The 25,899-nt window shown below is 36.8% G+C and overlaps 1 protein-coding gene across 1 annotated transcript in view; it reads left to right on the forward strand.

Moving 5' to 3' along the window:
* LOC150087437 (ATPase family AAA domain-containing protein 2-like) overlaps nucleotides 1-21,993 on the forward strand; it is a 450,193-nt gene extending 428,200 nt beyond the window's left edge. The window contains exons 24-25 of the mRNA XM_090372484.1: nucleotides 5,052-5,224; nucleotides 21,598-21,993. Coding sequence (XP_090228610.1) covers nucleotides 5,052-5,224; nucleotides 21,598-21,645 — 221 coding nt within the window. The 3' untranslated portion in view covers nucleotides 21,646-21,993. The remainder of the gene's footprint in view (nucleotides 1-5,051; nucleotides 5,225-21,597) is intronic.
* Nucleotides 21,994-25,899: the final 3,906 nt, after the last annotated feature.

Consider the following 25,899-nt stretch of genomic DNA (forward strand, 5'->3'; position numbering starts at 1 on the left):
GCTGCTATGAAGTTGTCCCAGTTAGTGTTTTCTGTTTTAAATCTGTTCAGTGTGAGTTTGGGATTCATTGGTTGCTGTTGGATTCTAGACATTTGGAAGGTTATGGCCCAGTGGTCCAGGCCTCCTGGACATACCAGCCAGAGATGTAGCCAGCTATCTGTTGCTAGCCAGGGTGAGCGGATGAAAATGTTGGCAAATTGTGTGGCCTATTTAATATGGTAAGCTGTGAATTGGAGATAAACTCTTCCAATCGCTGCCCATTGCAGGTGCCACTGTGGTCATCAGACCCTGCAAACCAAGCAGGAAAGCGGCAGTTTACATCTGCCCCCACGATAATTTTCTCATTGGCAAAGAGGGCCGCTATGTTTTCCAGATAGTTTATTGTTGGTAGAATATCCTCTCCAGGTCTGTTATATACAGAAACCACATAAAAAGTTCCAAGGAGACCTATGACATGCAGGCACACTGCCCAGGATTGCAGAGACTTGATATTTTGGTGGTGGTAGTGAGTTCTGGGTTCCTGACTACAATTGTTGCCCAGGGAGTTTCATTATCTGCTTGGATTATTTTGTATGCAAGTGGATAACCCTGCACCTGTTTGGCATGGGTATAAAGTTCTTGAAGGATCATGATGTTGATATTTTCCTCATTTATAATTACTTTTAGCTGGTCTGGAACTACCTTGGCCCGCTGCGCATTAAGTTGGATGAATTTGATCTGTTGGGTGTTGAACTGTTTAAGGCCTATGCCCATAATCGGTTCTACTTTGTTGTGCTTGCTTTGCACTTAGATAAACTGAACAACTGTTGTCTCTTATTGAGTGATTATGGGAAAGTTTTGAGCTTTTGCAGTTTACGCAGACAGGCTCGCTGGTTTTGTTGGGGCAGTCCTTATTGATGCCCCTTCTGGGCACAGTGCCCACAGGTTGACTCAGCCTGAGTGCAGGCGTGTGTGATGTGGCCAAACCTACAGTAGTTGAAACACTTTGGGACAGCCACATGTTCTTTTAAATGATGGCTGCCCCAGTCTACATATATTCTGTCTTGATTTTTTATTGTATTCCAAGCTGGGTGGGGTGGGTTAATTCCATCACCCAGTTGACATTATTATCTGACTTAAGACTTTTTATGAAATTTTAGCTTAATAAGCTCTTCTGGGGCCGAGTCAGGGTGACATGCTTGCAGGTTACGGTAGTATAGTTCCTCTGTGATTTACATAGGTGTGGAGTCCTTGCTGACATCAAATATGCCTATTGAGGGGCCTTTTTTCTTTGGTTGTTCTGCAGTAAGGCCAAGTGTCAAGATGGCTGGATTTTTTATGATGTCTTCTATTTCTTTTGATGTTTCAGTTTTGATCAGTACTCAAACATTTTGGGTCTTCCTGATTGATTTAATGTAAAGTGCTCCTTAAGTTTATTGATGACTGTATTCTTGACTTCCTCACTAGACTTAATTTCTTGGTTGTCAATAGGTTTTAGAATAACTAAATTTGGGGTTTTTAGTAATATTTTTCTTTTGGTTGTTGGGCCAGAGGCCTCATTACTCGGCTTGGTAGCAGTCCTTGGCGCATCTGCATACAAACGAGGGCACTGTTGCATTTGGTTTCCTCGTACCTCCACATAAGCCTCTAATTTGGCTGCAGCCTTTTCGCATTCGATGTGCTTATTCAGCAATAAGTATTCCATCTTTGACCACTACACTGGCAGTGGTAGAGAATGAAAAGGACCTGGGGGTAATTGTGCAGGCAGATACGAAGTTTTCTGAGCAGCGCAGACGGTCTGCAAGAGTAGCTCATAGTATTGTGTCAATGATATACAGGAATTTTTCTAGCAGGGATAAGGAGGTGATTATCCCCTTGTATAAGACAATAGTCAGGCCACACCTTGAGTAGTGTATACAGGTCTGAAGGCCTCATTTTAAGAAGGATGTAGAGCTGTTGAACGAGTACAGAGAAGGGCAACAAGATTAGTGAATGGAACAAAGGGTTGCTCTTATAAAGAAAGTCCTAAGCTTTGCAAATTACTGTCTAGAGACTATGCACCTGTGAGGTGATCTGATTGAAGTGTATAAAGCCTTGAATGGTTTGATCTTCCTTAGTGCTGATGGGATTCTTTCTTTTGCTGAGAATAATTGCCTGAGAGAGCATAAATTCAAATTGAGGAAAGACAGTTGTAGGATAGATGTGTGGAGGTTTGCCTTTACCCAGTGTGTGGTTGATTGCTGTAACAAACTTCAATCTGCCATTGTAGAAGTTGATAGCTTAAATAGATTCAAGGCAGAAGTAGAAAAACATTTGGAGCTTGTGGATGGGTGAAATAAGGTGTTGTTTTTTTTTTTTTTTTTGGCCGATGCTATATAAGCTTGCTTTCTTGCATCATGTGCCTATGCTAATGCTAAATACTCTGTCATGCTTGGTCACAAATTACACATGAAGTACTATGAGATCTGCAAGAAACGACAGTATCCATGTATAATACACTATCGAAACTATGGCTTGACTCAGGATCTCAACGAGTACAAGCTTGAAATGGTAATGCTGCACAATCCATTTTGCAATGAGGAAACAGAGATATGGTTAGAGGTGAAATATGTCAAGATCTATGGCGACAATGAAGAGCTCATACTAGGTGTAAATTGTATGAATTGGACTTGGACATTCGCAAAACGATTGATATGTGTAAGATGATGTATCAAGACAACACGGCGTTGACCCTGACGAAGCATGCTGTAATGACCTGTGTAACCTTGCAATGCAACTGCGAGAAGAAGACCCCTTTCGAAACTTTTACAATCATCCAAACAGGAAGATGAATGAGTATCTAAAGCTCACCATGCTCAGCCGACTCAGTGCAATTGCAAAGAAAACAAAACCTTTATGACCAACAAGGACTTCTTAAACTTAATGAGAGTGACCAATGATGAGAAAGATTCTATTCATACATATAATTTTGGAGTCTGTTATCTCCCAGTCACAAACTGATTCAAATATTCTTGACCGGCCCAGCTGGTTGCAGAAAAACGTTTATGATTTCCATCTTGATGGAAATATACAACCGCTTCAGTAATACAGATGAGTACTGTAACACCTACATTACATGCACTTAAACTGGTAAGGCTGAAGTTCATGTAATGTAATGATCTTGGATGTGCTCAGAGCTGGTTTGTGCCAGCTCTAAGCACGTCCAAGATCACTGCCCTCAAGATATCCATTTCTCTGGTTACCAAAAGGTTTCTGCCACGGGTGGCAATAGTAAGCTCAAAGCCACTTAAGTGGTATGCCCCGAATCATAAATGTTTTTCTGCAACCAACTGGTTTATGTCAGCTCTAAGTACATCCAAGATCACCTCCCATGATCCTTTGCACAACCTCCTCTCCTGACTCCATTCTTTTTTGCCTTTCCTACTTTTCTTCTGCAACTAGCTGGTTCATGCCAGCTCCGAGCATATCCAAGATCATCTCCCATGATCCTTTGCGCTCGTTATTCTTTGCTTTAACTGCTTTACTTTACTTAAATTTTGCAAGATATCCATTTCTCCTGTTACCAAAAGGTTTCTGCCATGGGCGGCAATGGTTAGCCCAAAGCCACCTAAGTGATATGCCACGAATCATAAACGTTTTTCTGCAACCAGCTGGTTTATGCCAGCTCTGAGCAAATCCGAGATCATCTTCCCATTTCATCCATCCATTCACTCCAAATGTTTGTCTAGTTCTGCCTTGAATTTATGTAAGTGTTAACTTCCACACAACAGATGGAAGTTTGTTCCATCAAAGTTTTAACCACTCGCTGGCTAAAGGCAAATTTCTGCACATCTGTTCTACAACTGTCTTTCTTCAGTTTGAATTGATATATCTACTGAGGTGATTAATCTTAGCAAGAGGAAGAATCTCATCAGCATTGATCTTGCTCAAACCATTCAAGGCCTTATACACCTCAATCAGATCACCTTGCAGGTGCCTAGTCTCCAGACACTGCAGTTTGCGTAAGTTAAGCCTTTCTTTGTAAGAGCAACCCATTGTTCCATTCATCAATCTCGTTGCTCTTCTCTGTACTCGTTCCATCAGCTCTACATCTTTCCTAAAATGAGCTCTCCAGACCTATATACTGTACTCAAGGTGTGGCCTGACCATTGCCTTATACAAGGGGATAATCACCCCCTTATCCCTGCTAGAAAAATTCCTGTATATCATTGACAAGACACCATGAGCTACTCTTTCAGACTGTCTGTACTGCTCAGAAAACTTCATATCTGACTGCACAATTACCCCCAGAACCTTTTCATTCTCTACCACCCTCAATGTAGTACCTCACAATTGATACATTACTCTGGGGTTACTGTTACCCATATGCAGCACTTTGCATTTTCAATGTTTGACTTCAGTTGCCACCTCTCAGCTCATCTACTCAACTTTTCTAGATTCTGTTGCAGTAGTGTACTGTCATTAACAACTCTGCCAACCTCATATCATCTGCAAACTTGGACATTAAGCCTGATATAACTTCATCGATATCATTAATAAATACAGAAAACAACAATGAACCCAACACCAAACCCTGGGGGGACTCCACTAATAACATTAATCCACAAAGAGCAGTATCCATTGATTTTCTCTCTCTCTCTCTCTCTCTCTCTCTCTCTCTCTCTCTCTCTCTCTCTCTCTCTCTCTCTCTCTCTCTCAACCATCCCTTTATTCTGGTGCATCCCCCCACATTGAATTCAACCTTGGATGTGAGGAGGTGCATTGCAGGGAAGAAAAGCCTCTATCTTTGATTGAGTATACTAGCCTTGTTTGGAGCTAAGACTCGTATGATTATGTTTAAAAAGAAAATATGCTTGTAACTTAAATTTTGGATAGCAGTAATTTTATGCTGACATTGTGAGAAAGCAAAGCTTTTGTTGCTTCATTTTATTAGATATTTTAGTAAGATCTCTCCTCTGAGATGAGATTCTGTCCAGAGGAGTGTACTTTTAAATCATAATTACCTTCTTTAGCTATTACTTTAGGTAAAAATTTTTCCAAATATTTTAATTTTTTTTTTTTTCTTTTTTTAGCAAGTACACCTCTTACAGTTACTCTGAATAAAGAACAGCTTTATAGATATTTAGATTGCTTAGTTTCTATGAGTGAGGGATACTCCATTGAAGCTCTTCAGCAACTGTATTGTATTTTGCAAATTTGTGTTTATAGGCATAGGAGAGAATGGGATAAAACAGCATTACTCCAGGTATGTTGAACTGTTAATAATAAATTTATAGCCGTTGTCTTGAGTTTTGTAGGGACTATTTAATTAAGGTGTCCAAAGGTCATTACTCCAAGTATGTTAAATTATGTTATTTTAACTTAATAATATGATTAACCAAACTATTAAATCTGTGGCTGGAGTATTTAATTGAAAATGTCCAAAGACAGACAATTTGCATGGTGAGATTAGTAACTAGTTACCTTATAGGGGATCTGATTGAGATTTATCAGGTTCCGTGAGAGAACAGAAAAATAAATGGTAAAATTTTCATGGTATTAAATGACGCTATAGCTAGGGGACATAAATTTAAACATTAAGGGGAAAGAATTAAAGACTGGATTGTAGGATGTTTTCGTGTAGTATGAAGTTGTTAATCATTAGAATAAGTTATCTCTATGAAAATTCAAAAGCCAGCTGGATTGGCAACTAAGAGAAGATTGAAACCCAGTTACTTTTGTTTTTTTTTTAATGCAGTGAATGCCTGGATTCTTTGAATCATATGGCCATTTAATACCACTGCTAATTTAATAAAACGTATGGGTTACTGCACTTGCATGATTTTTATACATAGCCACACAAAGTAGATAAATTGGCATAGTTTTAATTACATCTCATATTGTGAATACCTTCACAAGTTGCCATGTATTGTACTACCTCGAATAAGTAACGCTAGCCGGGTGGGCAAAGTGCCTACCTGGCAACCGAAAGGTCATGGGTTCGAATCCCGCCTCGGGCTTGGATCAAAGTACTGCAAAAACCTTGGGAGGTGCATTATGGCCACAGAAGCCGATGCGCCAATAACTACCAAAAAAATAATAATAATAAGTAACGCTTCACCAGTAGAGAAGACTAATGTTACTTATTCTCGGCAGGCACCACTACCACCCAGATGGCACCATTTTGAGGATTATTGGACTCTCCTTATTCCCTGGTTCCCTGGTGTTGCAATAACATTAGTCTTCTCCACTGGTGAAGCTTTACTTATTCGAAGTAGTGAAATGCGGGGAACTCATGAAGGTGTTCACAATATGAGATGTAATTAAAACAGTGCTGGTTTATTTACTTTGGTAGGTGGCTGTATAAAAATGATGCAATTGCAGTAACCCATATGTTAGTCATACTGCCACGTTAGCTCGAGGCTCCTGCTTTTTAATTTAATAAAATTGCAAAGACTGAAATATCAAAAATCAATTCTTCGATCCATATGCATTTAATAAATGTAAGGAGTGTAAAATTAAAAGGTGAAGAAATTTAATTTGAAAATGAAATTAAAAATAAATATCCTGTTTGTAAATGAGTATCCTTCACATTGGTTCATGAAGGTTTTAAATTTTTGATGATTTTAATTCTGGGTATGATGATTCTATTTCTAGGTATAAGATATTTACAACAAAAAATAAATGTTTTGTTGAATTAATAACAATTATTAATGTGTTTCCTGTTCCACCTTTTTTTTTTCTTTTTTTTTTTTTTTTTTTTTTTCCAAAATATAAAACACTTACATTTGAGGCCAGGGACCACAAAAAATATTAAACTATGCATATACGAATCAAGGCTTTTTGCATTAAGGTTGACAGCTGCTAGGTGCAGAGAGAGAAAGATTTGATTGCATGAAGAAAAGAGCCATTGCTTTGGAAGAATTTAAATCAGGGTCTCATCAAGGACTCAGCTGTCAACCTTAATGTTGGAACCTACCCTCATGCATCTGTCTGCATGGAGGGATCACCATGAGCAGGATGCACTTGTTCCACAGGAGGTAGCTATTCTGAGTGATTATTGTCAGGTAAGCAGGGAATATTTTATGCATTAAGGGATAGAATAAAACAAAGGTATGTCTGCTAGGAACAAGAATTAGTGATATGTTCTACTAATGATATTAAGTATAGGCATTCTGAGGCTTTAATTTACAGCTGTGAGGTGATGTTCATCAAAATTGCAAGTTAGAGCTGAATTTGCTAGAACTTGCCAAGAATTTATGCAGGGCTTGATGGGGTAGAATTTTTCTCAGCATTGCCAGTGCTTGTAACAGGCAGCTGTTTTTATAGATTAGATGGCATACAGTTGAACAGAAGAGGTGCAAGAATGTTTGTTGATGCTATCAAAGCTCTATTAGAAGGGTTGGAAAACTGTTAGTTTGGGGAGACTTGTACAGACTTAAAACTTAATGACAGCCATAAGCAGGGGTAGAATTAATTCTTATATTGTTTCTCTTGTGACATACAGTAGTCTGAAAAGAAGGAAAGATTATAAGACCTACTGGGGGTCATATGGGACTGGTAGTTACATGGACATTAGATTAGTATATTAGATTTACTGAAAATATAAAACACAAAACACATTTACTTGCTTATACACTAAAACTAGGAGTATAGTAAATAAATCAGGTAGAAATAAATATCAAATGCAGACATTATAGGTGTAACATAAACCTAATGATCACTCTAATATTAGGAATGCAGAATTCAAATAGTGTGATTATAATTTGTAGAAAGGAAAGATATGGGGTAAGGGAGAGATAATTTTTTTTAAGATATAGGCTTTAAAACAGTAAAAAACCAGTAGACACCAGTTGCAAGTATAGTACAAAGTCAGCCTTGCATAAATGTGTGGAAGGCATAAAAGTGAGGGCTGGAGTCTCTCACAGGCCAAATGATTGTGATGAGTTTAATGAACATCTATACAAATAGAGTAGGCCAGAAAATCAAAATGTCTTATCTTTGAGGTTTAACTTTCCAGATATCAGTTGGAACTTATGAATTGTTAATCCACACAGTAACAAAGAGTTTCTCAATTTTTTGAATAACTGCTATCTGCACCAAGGTGTTAGAAAGGCAACGAGGGAAAGCAGCATTCTTGATCTGGTTATCAGCTGTAATTTGCATGTATTGAGAATCTTCAGGTTAAAGAATTCAGATGGCAGTGATCATTGCATATTGATGTAGAATTTATTCAAAGAAATAACTACAGTTAAGGAGGTGATCTGATTGAAGTGTTTAGGGTAAGGGAAGGTATTTTGTTTTTGCAAAGCTGATTATAATGGTAGATAATGACAGATAAGCAAAAATAGTAAAGAAGTGGAGACCCATTAGCAAACAAAGTAGAGGAAGACCAAGAAGAATATTGAAGGATGAGCTCTCCTACCCTACAGGCAACATGCTTAATGCAAAAAGATCACAATGAGCTCAGCCATCTTTCAACCTCATTTCAGTGGGATCAGCTGATGTTATTAAAAAATGTAAATGCCAAATGGTAAGTGTTTAGAGAGGTAATTTATAGGCCACTAAGCATTTTGTGCCAATTAAAAGATATTGCTCGAAATTTAGACCAAACTCAGTGTCAGATGAGGTGATAACTTTGGTAGCAGAGAAAAAAAAATGCAGAGGATGATTATAAATTGTCAAAGGATACAGGTTGCTACAATAAGTACAAACTAGTGTCTAACCAAGTCACTCAAAGGGGTTAAGCAAGCTAAGACTGGTAACAGTGTCAGATGAGGTGATAACTTTGGTAGCAGAGAAAAAAAAATGCAGAGGATGATTATAAATTGTCAAAGGATACAGGTTGCTACAATAAGTACAAACTAGTGTCTAACCAAGTCACTCAAAGGGGTTAAGCAAGCTAAGACTGGTAACAGAAAGTCCTTGACCAAGAGTGTAAAGAAATGTGTAGCTAGGAATTCCTTGCATATGTTACTACAAGAAGGAAAGGGATGAATCACAGTGGTACACTGGATATGAATAGTATGACTATTCGTGATCCTTTACAAATTGCTGATAAACTTAATACACATTTTGCATCTACATTCACATATGAAGAAGTTGAGAGATGAGTTTAGCAGAAGTCTGTTGAGTACTGACTTGAATTTAAATGATTTTGTAATTACAGAAATTAAAGTTGCAGAAAAATTTCTTCAGTTAAAAGTAAACAAAGCATCTGAGACTGATGGAATCAATTCAGTTATATTGAGAAAAGCTGCAAAAAAGGAGGTCATTAAACCTTTGGCTATAATAATGAGAGCATCCTTGGATTCAGGGGAAGTACCTGTACAAAATAATACAATGAAATACATGTTGATGTGCAAATGTCTCCCCTGTCACTTTAACCTATTTGTCACTGAAAATAATGGAACCGTTAGTCAAAGAAGTAATGAAAGATCATTGCAGTCATAAAGCAATCACAGCATGGGTTTGTTAAAACTAAAGTTGTTGCACAGATCTGATTACCTACTATGAGGTTGCCACAAAAGAAATGGATGCAATAAATAATTTTGAAATCATCTATTTATATTTCAGTAAGACCTTTGATACCGCATCAAAATTGGAGTTGTGTGGCATTAGGAGGAAAGTTACTACTATGGATAAAAGGATGGTTAGATGACAAAAAGGTACTGCATGTGGGTAGCATTAATCCCAGATTAATATACCAACTGTGTGGTACTACATTCAGGGTATGGAAAATGAAAAAATACCTGGGGGTAAATGTGCATTCAGATGTGAACTTCTCTCAGCAATGCAGACAGGCTTCCAGGATAGCTCATACGGTTTTGTCAATGATATACAGAAACTTTGCTAGCAGGGTTAGTCCATGAGTGGATAACATCAGTTGAGGAGGAGGTGATTATCCTTTGCTATAAGACCATGGTTAGGTCGCATCTTGAATACTGTATACAGGTCTGGAGGCCTCACTTTAGGAAGGATGTAGATCTGCTGGAATGGGTGCAAGAGGGGCAACAAGACTGGTGAAGGGAACGAAGGATGGTCTTACCGAGAAAGGGTTCAGTTCTTCAGTTTGCAGTGTCTGGAAACTGGCACCTGCGAAGTGATCTAGTTGTTTAATGCTTTGAAATTTCACTGCATGTATTATTAATGAGAACAAAAATATTTGCATGGTTACATTACAATCTTTTAACATTAGAGTGTGTTTTAGAGAGAGTTTTAACACAAGCACTTCTCTTAAGTGACCTCTAGCCATGAAAGGCTAGTGCTTGATAAATTGGATTGCATACAGTAATCCCTTGCCAACTGCAGGGGATACATTCCTGAAAAGTACTGCAAAACCATATCTGGGAAGACTAAGGTCCCACAGAAAATGGGAGAGCTGATAAGAAAACAACAAATATGCCAATAAAATATGTGGGGGGGGAAAAACAAAATATATGAAAATATATTTTGTTTTTTCATTTTTCTTCTCTGTATACAACATCAAAATGATATGGTTCATACAGGGGATGTAAAGGGGATGGGAAGTAATGAAACAAGTTGTAGCATACATAAACACAATATGTCAGCTATTCTCCTAGGTTGCACTGTCATTTGACGTGGCAAAACATCGTAATCTTCACAGTGTTACAAAAACAAGTCCAGAATATATATTTTTTTAAACTCAAAGTTACTTAAATGATAGAAGTTTGGGACTACTGTGGTAGAGAGTAGACAGACACCCCTCTCTTGCTTTACACTACCTGGAAAAAACATAAATGTAGTAACAAATGCATGTGTAACACTGTATATATGCTACTGACAAATGCATTACTGAGAGGTTAGACTGTAGTGGTTCCCAAACTGTCTGTCACCTTGGTACCACAGTTCTCTTCAATCATACCACTAGATTAGAAGAAGGCCATTAATAATACATAATAAAATCAAATGGAAATTTAAAAACTTAATTTTATTTGATAGTTTTATATTTATGCTGGTTTTATACTCATATGAAACACATACATTACAAGCATTGCTTATTGCAAAATTACATAAATTGAATACAAAGATTAAATGTCATATTTTTGAATAACATATATAACTAATCCAATGATGAGCAAGCTAGAGATGTCTGAAAGATCTGACAGCTACGAAATTGTCGTAGCACAACGGAATGCTGATTGTAGTGTTGGGGCTTTCCAGGTCGTCAACATATGAAATCCCTGTTGTGGAATCAGGATGTGGAACTTACGAATAATGTTGAAATGTTGAAAGCTAGAATGTGTCAAAAAAGAAATGCACAGGGATGGTATTGATATGCTTGGAGTGGCATAGACAAGATGGAGTGAAGTGGGTGAATTTGTAAGTGGAGACTATAAAGTTGTGCACTCTGGAAATAGTGGCAGATGGGGGGGTGGCAATAATTAAGACGAAGATTCATGAGAACACTGGTAGATGTGGAATTGTTGGGACATAGACTTATCATGGTCAGATTTGCAGTAAATCCAGTCGACATGGTAATTATACAAGTTTATATGCCAACCTCAAATAGTGCTGACTAATTAGTTGAGAAAACATATGAACAGTTGGAATTAATATGGAAAACCACATCAAAAAAACAACTTGATAATTATGGGGGATTGGAATGTGGTGGTTTGAGGGGGGTGGAAGAAAAGTGTGGGGAACTTTGTTCTAGGTGTGAGAAATACAGGAGGTCAACGCTTAGTGGAGTTTTGCACAGAAGAGAGACTAATGGTAGCAGATATGTGGTTTAGGGCACCACTCTGCAGAAGATATACATGGAAGAATCCTGGTGACTCATGAAGTTACTAAATTCATTACATCTTAGTTAAACAGAGATACCATAACCAAGTGATGAAAGCAATGTCCTATCCAGGGGCAGATGGAGATTCGGACCACTCACTCGTGAAGATGAATGTGGAACTAAAATTGAAGTGCCTGAATAAACGGAAATCATTCATGAGGTGGAACATTGAGAAATTTAGAGAGGAGAGTGCAAAAAATGTGTTTCAAGATCTGATCAATTCTATCACTACTGAGGAGCTACAAACGATCTAGGGCAGAATTGGTCTTTAATCAAGGAAATGACTTGTAAATCTGCATCAGAGGCACTTAGGAATAGTGAAAAATTTAAGAGGATGCCTTGGATCACAGATATTTTGCTGCAGAAAATGGATGAGAGGAGAGACCGAAATGCCAAAATAATAATGATGATGATGAAAGGAACTATCGTAGATGGAAGAATGAAATTGATAAGGAATGTAGGAAGGCAAAAGGACAGTGGTGGGCAGAGAACTGTCAAGAGATTGAAAATGCTCGAACAACAAGGTCAGATGGACTTGGCACATAGAAAAATCAGAAAGTTAATGAGAAAGAGTAGGGGAATTCAAACTTAGAGCAAAGCAGGATGAAAAGGGAATGACAGTACTGAATTTCTAAGAACAAAGGGGTAGGTGGAGGAGATATGTTGAAGAACTCTATGAAGATTCAAGCACGTACACATGGAGGAATACATGAAGGAGCACTAGAAGAACAAGAAAACATGGAGGAGGAAATATCTAAAGATGAATTCAACACAGCCTTAAAGTCTCTTAGAAATAGCAAAGCACCGGGAATTGACAACATACCTGCAGAGCTTTTAAAATACAGTGGAGAAAATCTGAAGAAAGCCTTATTTGAACTGATAAAGAAGATACAGGGAGGAGAGTTGGCCAGAGGAATTCTGCACATCAATCGTAATCACCATACCCAAGAAGATGACACCAACAGTATGCCAAGACTACAGAACTGTAAGTCTTATTACCCATGCATCCAAGATTCTGCTGAAAGTTATCAAAGCAGTATGGAAAGTTATATTGAACAATTTCTGGATGACTCACAGTACAGCTTTTGCAGAGGCAGATCGACGAGAGATGCTAAATTTTCTCTTCCAACACTCTCAATGTTCCAATATTGGAACATTGAGAGTGTTGAGGGAGAAAATGGGAAGGAACCTCTGCATGTTTGTGGATTATGAGAAGGTGTTTGATAGAGTAATCTGAAGAGAATTCTTCCCATTGCTTGAGAAAATTGGATGCAAGAAGAAGAAGATTATTAAACTAATCTATGACTCATATAGAAAACAAAATGAAGATAAGAGGAGAACTGACAGAAAAAGCTATAGTTAAAAAGGGATTAAGACGGGGATGCTTACTTTCACCTGGATTGTTCAATGCTTTTGCCGAAGTGATAATAAAGGAGGCACTTGGGAGTAAGAAGTGGTGGGTTAAAATAAGTGAAAAGAACATACAGGCTATTAATTTTGCAGGCGATCAGGCCATACTAGCAGGCTATCCTGCTACGTTGCAAAAAGTGATCAGAAGATTAAATAAGAAAGTGGTGAAGTGTGGAATTAAGATAAACATGATGAAAACAAAGGCAATGATGATTGGTAAAAGGTCAATTCACTTCTAAATTGAGATCAATGGAGTAAGAATAGAACAGGTAGATCACTTTAGGTATCTGGGGCATTTATTTACACAGGACATTTCATGTCAAACTGAGATTCAAACCAGAATTTCAGTGGTAAAACAATCTTTCAAGAATAAGTTAGCATTAGCATTAGCATTAGTAGAGGCATATGATGCAAGAAAGCAAGCTTATTCAGCATCAGCCAAAATAAAAGAGAGAAAAAAAAAAAAAAAAAAAAAAAAACAACCACTACTCCCATTTCACCCCTCAATTCGTTCGAAATACCTGTCCAGCTGAGCCTTAAATTTGTTTAGGCTATCAACTTCAACAACAAGCGATGGAAGTCTATTCCACAAACCAACTGCCCGCTGGCTAAAGGCGAATTTCCGCACATCTATCCGACATCCGTCCTTCCTCAATTTGAATTTATGCCCTCTCAGGTGATTATTCTGAGCAAGAGGAAGAATTCCATCGGCATTGAGCATGCTCAAGCCATTCAAAGCCTTGTACACCTCTATCAGATCACCTCGGCGATGCCTAGTCTCCAGGCTCTGTAATTTGCAAAACTTAAGCCTTTCTTCGTAAGAGCAACCCTTTCTTCCATTCACTAATCTTGTTGCCCTTCTCTGTACTCGTTCCAGCAGCTCTACATCCTTCTTGAAATGAGGCCTCCAGACCTGTATACAGTACTCAAGGTGTGGCCTGACCAATGCCTTATACAAGGGAATAATCACATCCCTGTCCCTGCTAGAAAAATTCCTGTATATCATTGACAAGCCACCATGAGCTACTCTTGCAGCTCGTCTGCACTGCTCAGAGAACTTCATATCTGCCTGCACAATTACCTCCAGGTCCTTTTCATTCTCTACCACTGTCAGCGTAGTACCACAGAGTTGATACGTTGATCTGGGGTTACTGTTTCCCATATGTAGTACTTTACATTTGTCAATGTTAAACTTCATTTGCCACCTCTCAGCCCATCTGCTCAACCTTTCCAGATCCTGTTGCAGCAGCATAGTATCAGTAGTGTCCTTAACAACCCTGCCAACCTTTGTATCGTCTGCAAACTTGGACATTAAGCCTGATACACCATCATCAATATCATTTATAAATACAGAAAACAATGGACCCAACACTGAACCCTGAGGAACTCCACTAATAACATTAGTCCACGTTGAGCAGTGTCCATTGATTACCACTCTCTGTCTTCTGCCACTCAACCATCCCTTTATCCATAGCAGCAATTTGCCTCGAATGCCACACTTCTCCAATTTGTGCAGCAGTCTTCCATGCGCAACAGTATCAAAAGCCTTTCTAAGATCCAAATATATAATATCAAAGTTATTCCCTGCATCCAGTTCTTTTGTGACTACATCATAGTATCCAATCAAATTGGTCAGACAAGACCTGCCCTTAACAAACCCATGCTGTGTCTGAGCTATAACTGAATTCTTGTCCAGATGATCCTGCAGTGCTTCTTTAACCAGTGCCTCCATTTCCTGGAACCGAAGTTAAACTAACAGGTCTATAATTACTTGTGTCAGCCTTTGAACCTCCTTTGTGAATTGGGGTTACATTTGCACATCTCCAGTCCATGGGTACCCCTCCCCTGAGTCCAAAGAAGCTCTCATAATTATGGCTAGGGGTTTGCTTACTTCCTTTGCTGCCTCCTTTAATATAACTGGATAGATCCCATCCACCCCGGGTGCCTTTTTTATGTTTATCCTCAACAATTTCTCCTCCACTTTCCTCTCAGTTATTTAGAAAATCTAGCTCACTGCCAATGTTTACTCCACCTACGACATTCCCCTTCCTGAATAACTCCTCATGTGTGAATGTAGATGCAAAATACTCGTTTAGATTGTTAGCCACCTGAGCTGGATCCTCAACTGTTGAACCATCAACATCCAGTGGACCAATCTGATTCATCCCTTTCCTTCTTGAGTTTAAATAGGTAAAGAACTCTTTTCTGTTTTTCTTTGCATCCTTTGCCAAGGATTTCTCATAATCTGCCTTTGCCTGCCTAATCTCCTTTGTGACTTGGTTACAGACCAACTTATATCTATCATAGGCTTCCACGTCACCCATTAATTTGTATGTATCCCATGCATTTTTCTTCTCTGCCATATGTCTCATTAGTTCATCTGACAACCATTTAGGCCTGAACCTTGAACAATATTTCTTGGTTGGTATGTAAAGCCTGGTAGCTTCCAAGATTAGTTCCTTGAATGCTTCCCATTTTGAATTTGCTGTTGGTAACATCATCAGTTGGTCCCACTGTATAGAATTTAAATACTGTCTCAGACCAGCATAGTCTCCTTTACGAAAGCAAAAACCCTTCCCTTTACCTCTGATGGTAGTACCTCCTTGAGTAAATCCCACTTCAGCACACTGTGATCACTGCCACCCAGTGGTTCATTTATCTGCAGATTCCTAATGCATGAAGAATCACTACTGATAATCAGATCAAGAGTATTACTCCCTCTAGTTGCCTCCCGAACATGCTGGTGTAGAAAACAATCATCCAATAAATCCACAAAAGCCTTGCTAGTGTGTGAGTGACCAACCCACAAATTCCAGTCAATATCTGGGAAATTAAAATCCCCCATTATAAGACTCTCTGATTTACTGGCCCACTCTATTTCCCTGTACAGTATCTTATTATACTCATCAGAGTCATTAGGCCTATAGCACACTCCTACTCTCAATTTTGATTTACCTATGCTTATGTCACACCAAACTGACTCAACACTGCACTGTCCAGCGATGTCAACTGGCTTCACTTCCTTGGATTTTATGTGTTTTTTAACTAATAGCATAACCCCTCCTCCCTTCCTATCCTGTCTATCCTTTCTGTAGACGTTGTACTCCCCAAATTCCAGTTCTGCATTCCTTATATCTGTGTGACACCACGTCTCTGATATCCCAACAATATCTGCCTTTGATGTTTTGAGTAATACCTCAAATTCATCAAATTTATTTACTAAACTCCTAGCATTAGTGTACACGCAAGTATACATGCACCTGTTTCTATTCTTAGCTACCCTAACACAACCCATGTGTTTACTTGTACCGCAATGACTTCCAGCAGTCTCTGAAATATCCTGCATCTTGTTTTTCAGGCTTCTGCTCATTCCAATAGAAGCAGTGCAAGAATCTCTTTCACCTCTGCCCGTGGCTACTGTTAATCCATTAGTCTTTGTCTCCCCCCAAGCTAGCAGTTTTCCGACCCACCTAACACTGCCTCGATAGCATCAGCAAAAAGTTGCCATTGATTACACAGAAGTAGGTATCACAGGAAATTAGGACGAAGATAATGATGACATATACACCAATGAGCCAAAACATAATGACCAGTGAGTCATTATGCAAATCAAAGCAACTGCAGATGAACTATGGTGCGTGTGAAAGTCGGGACATGGTATAAAAAACACCTGATACTGAGCTCCATTAATCAGTGTTATTCTTGTTCTTCAAATGGGAAAGGCAGCAGACTTAAGTGAGCTTGATAAAGGCCAAATTGTAATGGTCTGACGACTGGGTCAGAGCATATCCAAAATGACACGGTTGGTGGGGTGCTCGTCAGCCATGGTTAGTACCTACCGAAAGTTGTCCAAGCAGGGGAAACCACGAACTGCTGGCGAGGTGTTGGACGACCACGGCTCATCGATGCTCGAGGTGAGCGAAGGCTCTCCCAAATGGTGCGTGGCAACAGAAGGGTGACTGGCACAATTTGCCAGTAATTGGAATCTGGTGACGGGAGTAATGTGTCACAACACACAGTACATCAAACCCTGCTGAAAATGGGCTGCGTAGCTGCAGGCTGCCCCGAGTGCCCATGCTAACCACGGTTCACCAGCAACAGTGCTTACAATGGACACACGAGAATCGAAACTGGACCTTAAATGATTGGAAGAAGGTGGTCTGGTCCGATGAATCACGTTTCCTGTTTCACCATGTGGACAGCCAGGTACGTGTGTCGTTTACGTGCAGCTGTTATGGCTGCACGTGGGGGACCAACTTCATATTAGGTAGGTGGTCATAATGTTTTGGCTCATTGGTGTATATGGTCAGTGGCAGAGACATGCATTCTTACAAAAGACACTTGACTCATTCAATATGTGCTGCTGGCATAGAATCAAAAAATTAAATGGACTGAAAAAAGTCAAATGTGTAAGTATTTAGATGTGTCCAAGAGCAAAAAAAAAAAAAAAAAAAAAATCTAGGTAGAATAAGATCAACTAGACTCAAATGGGTGGGTCACATTATTCGACATGGTGGTTTGCTTCTGGATGTCATGGAGGAGGCTGTGGAGAGAAAGTGCCTAGAGGAAAACCAAAAAATACTTTTGTGGTGACGTTTCTGGATGAAGCAGGACTTCGAAATTTTGAGGAACTAAAACAAACGGCACAGGAGAGACAATGGTGTAGACAGCTCATCAGAGGAACTGACCAGTCACAAGACTGAATTAACTTAATTTAACAATATTACATGCAAGTTGTGTAATTACATCGTTTCTGTCAACCAACTACTAAGTTAAAAATTAGCATCATTTAAGTATATCTCATATTGTAAATACATTCACGAGTTACCATGATATTGCACTACCTCGAATAACCATAGGAGAAGACTATTGTTATTTATTCTTGGCAGATACCACCACCCATATGGCACCGTTTCAGAGCTTATTGGTCCTCATCGGTGGGTGGGCAGGTACCCTGGTTTGCAATGATGACAACTCAGTCGCAAAGTATAACTCCACAATATGAGAGATACCTGATGGTGTAAAGTAAATTCTACACTGTAATTTAACAATATTATTAATTAGAATGAAACACTGCCGACTAGGCTAGCCAGGTGGATAAAGTGCCTGCCTGGCAACCCAAAGGTCGTGAGTTCGAATCCCGCCTCGGGCTTGGATCAGAGTAAATGCAAAAAACTTTGGGAGGTGCATTATGGCCACAGAAGGCGATTCTCCAACAACTAACAAAAAAATAATAATAAAATAAAGAATGAAACACTGAGCAATTTCACAAAGATAATTCACCCCAGATTAAGTTTCATGATTATTCACAAATACCAAAATTCTCATTTCTCAATCGATTGCTGCCTTCTTCCATTTTGGACATGGTTCACCATGCAGTATGCATTCAAATTGGTTATCTTCCTGCTGCTGTTCTTTCTGAAATTCTTTGATGATACTATAGATGCCAATGTGCACTCATCTAATTATGTTCTCCCATCTTCTGTGCCAGGTTTCAGTGATATTTTGGGTATATGGAATTCCTAGTTCTGTGGAGTCATACACAAACCACAAAATTGGTGGAAACAATGGTGGGGAATGAATAGCAGTACTATTATGCGATTACTTAACCTTCCATAAATATAATTGTTTTTGAACCACTCTTCACATCACTAACTTCTGTTAGCAAATAGGGCTTCAGAACATTGAATGCTTCTGAAATTTCATTGGATGGAATAAACACCAAGGCAAACAAATAGTGTAGTATCAAACTTAACTCTTCGTCAGTACTGTATCAAGATGCCAATCCCCTCCCTTGAATCTTTCTTCAACCACACTGCCCTAAATGGAAGAAACAAACTTTGTTTGATACATCAAGAAATTAACTTCCAGAGGTGTTTATTGCAGCCAAATCTAGGTCAGTTAATATTGCCTGTAGCTTCAGTTCAATTTCATTTTCTTCAACAAAGTCAATCAAATCTTGAAATAAACATTTATAACTTTCTTCACTCTTGCTAATTATTAACACAAACTAATGGTAGAATTCGGTAATTTCCAGCTGGTACATGTATTGTATAAAGCTGGTGAAAACATTTTAGGAACAGTTTTGAACATACCATCCATAATCCGATATTGAACTTGCAATAAATGTTGAACATTTATTTTGTTGTAAAAACCAAAATTCTTTCTTCTCCCACTTACATAATCTGTAATCAGAAATAACTCCTCATTTAACGTTTCACGCAAAGCAATTGGAATGTCAGTTTGGTCCAATGATTGTGGCTCCACTGGTTTTTCACCTTTCTCCCCTGTTTTTTTTTTTTTTTTTTTTTTGCATATATGACTGTATCTATTGAGGGATGGCAACACTTGAATGTACCATGTCATATTATTGGCTTGAATAATATGACATGGTAGATTTTTCATTTGTTTTGCATCTTTATTTATTCAATGATTTTTGCAATGGCAGCACTTTATTCTGGAGCATGATTATGATTCACAAACTTTTGAAGATGTTGGCTATTCAAATATTTTGTTGTTGCTTTACCTTTATAGTCTTCTAATTTTTTTCTTTTGTAACACCAATAATAAATATCCTCACAATGTTTTTCTTACCATTAAATATACGTCTGTTAATTTTATTCCCTTTTTGAGATGGAACAATTTCACAGATTTCAGCCATTTTGGACAAGAGGGATGAACTAACACTGATAAGTTTTATCTTCTACATGCTTTTATATAGGTCTGCCATCATACTTACTGTAATCCTTTTTCAACAGATTTCTCAAAAGGAAATATCCAAATAATTAAGAACAATGATCTCAAAAAAAAAAAAAACTATTAATTTCTAGAATTTTTAAATCTATTATTATAGGCAGTCTAGTATTATTGTGTTGTTGGTATTATAGCTTTGTTGGGATTTTTATTTTTTCTTGGTATTAACAGTGTGTTATGGCTAGTCATGATTATTGCTTGTTGGGATTATAGTCAGCACCTGCTGTATATAACCCTGTTCTGGGCTCTGATAGACCTAACTTAAAAAGTACAGCTTCGTGACAAAACACCAAGCAGTTATTGTGAAGACATTGCTGTACAAAAAGTATTTGTGTATGTATGCACGCATGCCTATCTACACACTACTGCATGGTGTGTTGATACTGATTAAAATAAAGACTGTGTAAGGAAGTGGAAAATAATTTTAATATCACATAAAAGCTGCTTATTTCTCAAGGTGAAAATAAACTATAGCTCTTAATTGCATATAAAAATATATGAGGTCTGATCAAAAAGTTCTGGGACCAACATCGGGTCTTAAAATTATGGTATCATAGTGAGTTCTGATTTGTCACAACATATTTAGTGACTCATTTCAACACTCTAGTGCATATTGAATACAAGCCATTTAAGTGTTTCATTACATTTTAAAATGAATGATTTTACTGAGCAGCAAATTTGCATCAAATTTTGTTTCAAATTAGAGAAAAGTGCAAGAGAAACCTGTGAAATGTTAAAAACCAGCTTTCAGAGTATCATTTAAAGACTTTTCAGTGGTGTGCAAACTTTAAAGAGGGCTTCTTGTCCATTGAAGATGATCCTCACTCTGGCTGCCCTTCAGCTTCAAAAATCAATCACTTATTTTTGTGATATGATCAGATGTAATCAATGTTTAACTCTGCGAAGGATAAGCCATACATTGTTTGTCCCATCATTACTGTTGATGAATTGTGAGTGTATGGCTAATACCTGGAATGAAAAGTCCAGTCCTCTTGATGAAAGACTTGTTCTTGTCTAAGGCCCAAAAAATCAAGTTATTCTCAGTCAGATGTGAAGATCGTGTTTTATTGTATATTTTGACTCACAAGGCATGATTCAATTTGAATATGTTCTGCATGAAATCAGTACTACAAAACAATTCCACACCTCTGTGCACTTGTCACTTTCCATTCAAGAATTTCTTGCGAAGTACTCCCTTACTGTAGTTCCCCATCTGCCGAACTCACTAGTTTTGGCTCCCTGCGTATTATTTATTTTTATTTTATTATTTATTTATTATTTTTTTTAAACTTTAATCCCCCTTGAGATGGGTGGACAAAAAAAAAAACAGATTTCCAATGACTGAAGAAATTATTAATGTAACACAGGAACTTCTTGCAATTCAAAAGCACAGCCTCAGGCATGCTCCCAGAAATTGCAGAAGCATTGGAATTGGTGTATAGTGTCAGAAAGACTACTTCAAAAGGAAATCCATCCAAATAGCCAGTAAAGTTTCATATTCCAAATATTAGTCTAGTCCCAGGTTTTTGACTACACTTCATATTCAATTGATTTTGATATCAAAAATGGATTTTTTAATTTATGCTTTCTGTGATGCATGTTTTTGTAGTTTGTGCATGCAAATTAACCTTGTTTAATTAATTTATTTCATCATTTATTTTTATTTTCAGGAATTGGAAGCAAAATTGGAATATTTCCTACAGAATCCACAATCCTAGTCTTTACATGAACTCATCTTTAGTGTCATAATCATTTATACCAAAGTTTGCTGTTTGCGCTGTATATAAAATCAGGAATATTGTAATGTATCTGACTTGTTAGTTACTAGTTCAGAAGATGAATAATGTATAAATTATGCCCCATCCCACCCTTTTTATTTCTTTTTGATAAATCATGTTCATGGAAAAGCCTGATGTTTGTGTATTTATGCTACTGGGCTTATCATCCATCTGTTTACACTCCATAATAACATGAGTGTTGCCATTGTTGTTTTTATTTTATTATAGTCCCTTCTCCCTTCTACTGTTGCATAAAGTTATTCAAGTGCCTCATATGTAATGCCAAAACTATTAAGAACCTGTAAAGATTTTTTAAGCTGTCATAAATTGCAGCATGTGCCTTTGATAATATTCAGCTACTTGTACAAGCATAACTAAAAACAATTTTCATTAAATTACTAGTAGGACGAACAATCACTTAATTTGCTAAATATTAGATTTGTCTGAAGAGGATAACAGAATGTTAAGCTTAACTTGTTTTAAATGGGATTACATGGAATAAAATGAAAGGATAGCAGAGGGGATATAAATTAAATATCCCCTCTGCTATACTTTCTGCTCAGTTAATTTTTATTAACTTAAACCATTACGGTTTTCAAGTGTAGCATATTGTAAATAACTGATGATGGTTGACAGGCAATGCCTCTTGTGAATCCATTTTCATAAGTATGCTTGTTTATAAGCAAAGTAATAAAGCCATATATGTGTGGTATATATATATATATATATATATATATATGAATACCACTGCATTCTAAATGAACACTTTCTAGATGTTCCAGGCAGAATGCTAGCAGCTGCCACACACTTCAATTACACTGCCACTTCCCCTGTGATAAAAAAGTGACTGCTTATTTTTGGAATCTGGTTTTATGGCACAGATTCTAAACAGAAAATAACATATAAATGCTCAATTTTTTAGTTTGATATTCTTTGTATTATTCAGAAAGAAAGAAAGTACCCATTAGTGAAGAAAAAGAATTGGAGTTTAAATCATTTCATTTTATCATTGTGTGTCATTAATAAGTTGATTTGGGAATGTTATAAACTAAGATATTCAAATGATTTATTTTATTTTATTTTTTCTCTGTGATTAGAGGAAATAAGTTTTGATTCCTTATACACTGTAATATGAGATACCTCTGTGTGTATACATGTACACAGAGAATAAATTTAATGTGCTACCTGTCAACTAACCCTTATATCATAAAACTTGTAGTGTTGGCAATATAAGTGAAAGTGACCTGTGTGAGGAGTTTGGCCTATTTCACAGATTAAGAATATTGTGTATAAAAATTATCATAATTTAATGAAAACTGAAGATTATTTCACATAAATGAAAAATTTTACATTTTTCACCTAAAGAAAAAAATGGTAACTTTATTACTTATTATTATATTACTTTAATGTATAAAAAGTGGAGAGGGGATATAAATGTGTGTGCATGTGCATAGGCTGAAAAAGTTATTTGAGATTCAAGTACTATTATCCCAGTATTTGAGATTCAAGTACTATTATACCTTCTTATTATCAACACAAAGTTAGAAAAGTTAGGATTTTATAACTGATATTTCAAAATAGCAGCCGTGGCTTCCATTAATTATCTTTTGGTCTTGGACATCTTTCGGGACATTAATTCCTCCAAATTTTTATCAGAATTTCTTTGTGTGATTTAAACCTGGACTGTTTCACGTTCGTTTCAGAAATCATATCCTCATTCTTTCTTCTTCATTTGCACACCCAAAAATAAAGTTATGGAAATTTAGAGTGACTCTTAGGCAAATTGAATTCCATATTATAGGAAATATTTGGGAAATGTAACGTTTGCTTTTCAAATAATTTTATTTACAAATTTTAATCTCTAATAAAGGACTACAGTTTGGTACTTTTTGAAACCGAAAGCTTCTACAGACATGAGATTTTGTTGACTCTGTCACTAAAACCTTAGTGACATGTGGGGTCAACAAAATCTTAGTCTGGAGAAATTTTATGTTGTTTATCTATAATATTGTCATACCCAAAGCATAGTCCTCCTCTTCTGATGTGTGAAAATGCATCCTACACCATTTAAACAGCATGCCTTGCCCAAATAATCAAGATCAGTAAGAGGAGTTGAATATTCCATCTACCAATATAATTCTTCCCATTATATATATATATATATATATATATATATATATAATATTACAGATCAAATATGATGCACATAAAAGTTATATTAAAATCTGTGGCACTACAATACTTAGAATTTAACAATTGAAATAATCCCACATTTGAAATTTGGAGGTAATGTTTTTCAACTGTGCATTTCATTCATGAACCTCTAAAATACTCTAAATTACAGCATGCCACTTATGGCTTGCCAAAATTCCTTGTGTCAGAGTCTGCTGAAGGATTATGAATAACTTTAGCTTAAAAATCTATTTTAAACTATGGGAGGGGGGAAAATTCACTTCTGTACTTTGCATATGCATGTGCACATACACCTATAGGTTCCAAAATATACGTCTGATTCTGAACAGTTGTGGAACCATGGTTGTTTGAATTTTAAAAGGTGGCTTTGGAGTTTTGAATGACAATCAATAATAAAAAAAATAAATAGGAATAGGCATGAATAAAATGTTTATTCATACTAGATACATGACTGCTTATTTTTTTTTTTTTTTTCATTTATTTTATTATTTTTACCATTCAAAACTCCATTTCTCTCTCTCTCTCTCTCTCTCTCTCTCTCTCTCTATATATATATATATATATATATATATATATATATATATATATATATATAGAGAGAGAGAGAGAGAGAGAGAGAGAGAGAGAGAAATGGAGTTTTGAATGGTAAAAATAATAAAATAAATGAAAAAAAAAAAAAAATAAGCAGTCATGTACTTATATATATAGAATAAACTTTTAAAGAAAAATAGAAAAATAAACAGAAAAAGGAGAAGAAAATTAAGAAAATTAGTACAGCAAATATGAGTGGCTGCAATGCATTATCCACAACATGTTGAATTAACAAATTAAATAAAAATACAAGTAAATGAAACAGGTACCAGTGGCATGGCAAATCAGTAGAGCAAAAATAAATAAATAAACAAATCAATACATAATGAAGTGGGGGGGATCAAGATAAGGGTATTGCAGAAGGAATGCTCCTAAAATAATTTAGAAAAAGGCAATTAATAAAATACCAAATAACATACATTTACAAAATGCCAATTAATTCAAATTTAGCAGAACCTGAGAACCAGCACCAGGTCCAAATTACCTGAAATACCACTAAAAACAGAAGTGAAAACCAACTACAACACGTGATCAATAAAATGAAAATAAATAAATAAAATAGACTGACCGTTAAGCCCCATCTGTATTTTCAATAAAATGAAAATAAATAAATAAAATAGACCGACCGTTAGCCCCATCTTGTTGGAGGACCACAAGGCCAACAATGGTCGGGGAATCAATGCATTTCGAACATTAGACAAATCTATGCATCACGGAACTGATACGGCAATCGACTCTCAAGCGCAATGGATCTGAATTATGGTGGCCCTTATCTTTTCCGGATATATTCTTTTTTAATTGTGACTTTGTCAGTGGTTTGGTGTTGCCATGCGAGTGCTTGGATCTGTTCTGTTATACTTTTTCACTGCACAAGGGCCATCATTATTCAGATCTATTGCATTTGCAGGTTGATCGGTGTATCAGTTCAGCAATCCATGGATTTGTCTAAAGTTCGAAATGCAGTGATTCCCTGACCATTATGGCCTTGTGGACCTCCAACTAGATGGGGCATAATGGTCAGTCTATTTATTTATTTTAATTTTATTGGTTCGTGTTGTAGTTGGTTTTTATCTTCGTTTTTAGTGATAATTCACCTAATTTTGACCTGGTGCTGTCTTCCAGTTTCCTGCTAAATTTGAATTAATTGGCATTTTGTAAATTTGTTATTTGATATTTTATTAATTAGCTTTTTCTTAATTATTTTAGGAGCATTCCTTCTGAAATACCCTTACCTTAATTCTATCCCCCCACACACACACTTTATTATTATGAGTTTTTTTTTCCCCTCCAGGTTTGTAACACCTGTTTGTTTACTTTTATTTTTATTTAAATTATATATAAATATAATATAAATAAAAAATAATAGTATGTAGTGATAAAACTGAACATCTAAAAATACAATTTGATCAA

This window comes from Mastigoproctus giganteus, chromosome 4 (genome assembly GCF_048544385.1).
Source record: "Mastigoproctus giganteus isolate SK-2022 chromosome 4, ASM4854438v1, whole genome shotgun sequence".
Taxonomy (NCBI): Eukaryota; Metazoa; Arthropoda; class Arachnida; order Uropygi; family Thelyphonidae; genus Mastigoproctus; species Mastigoproctus giganteus.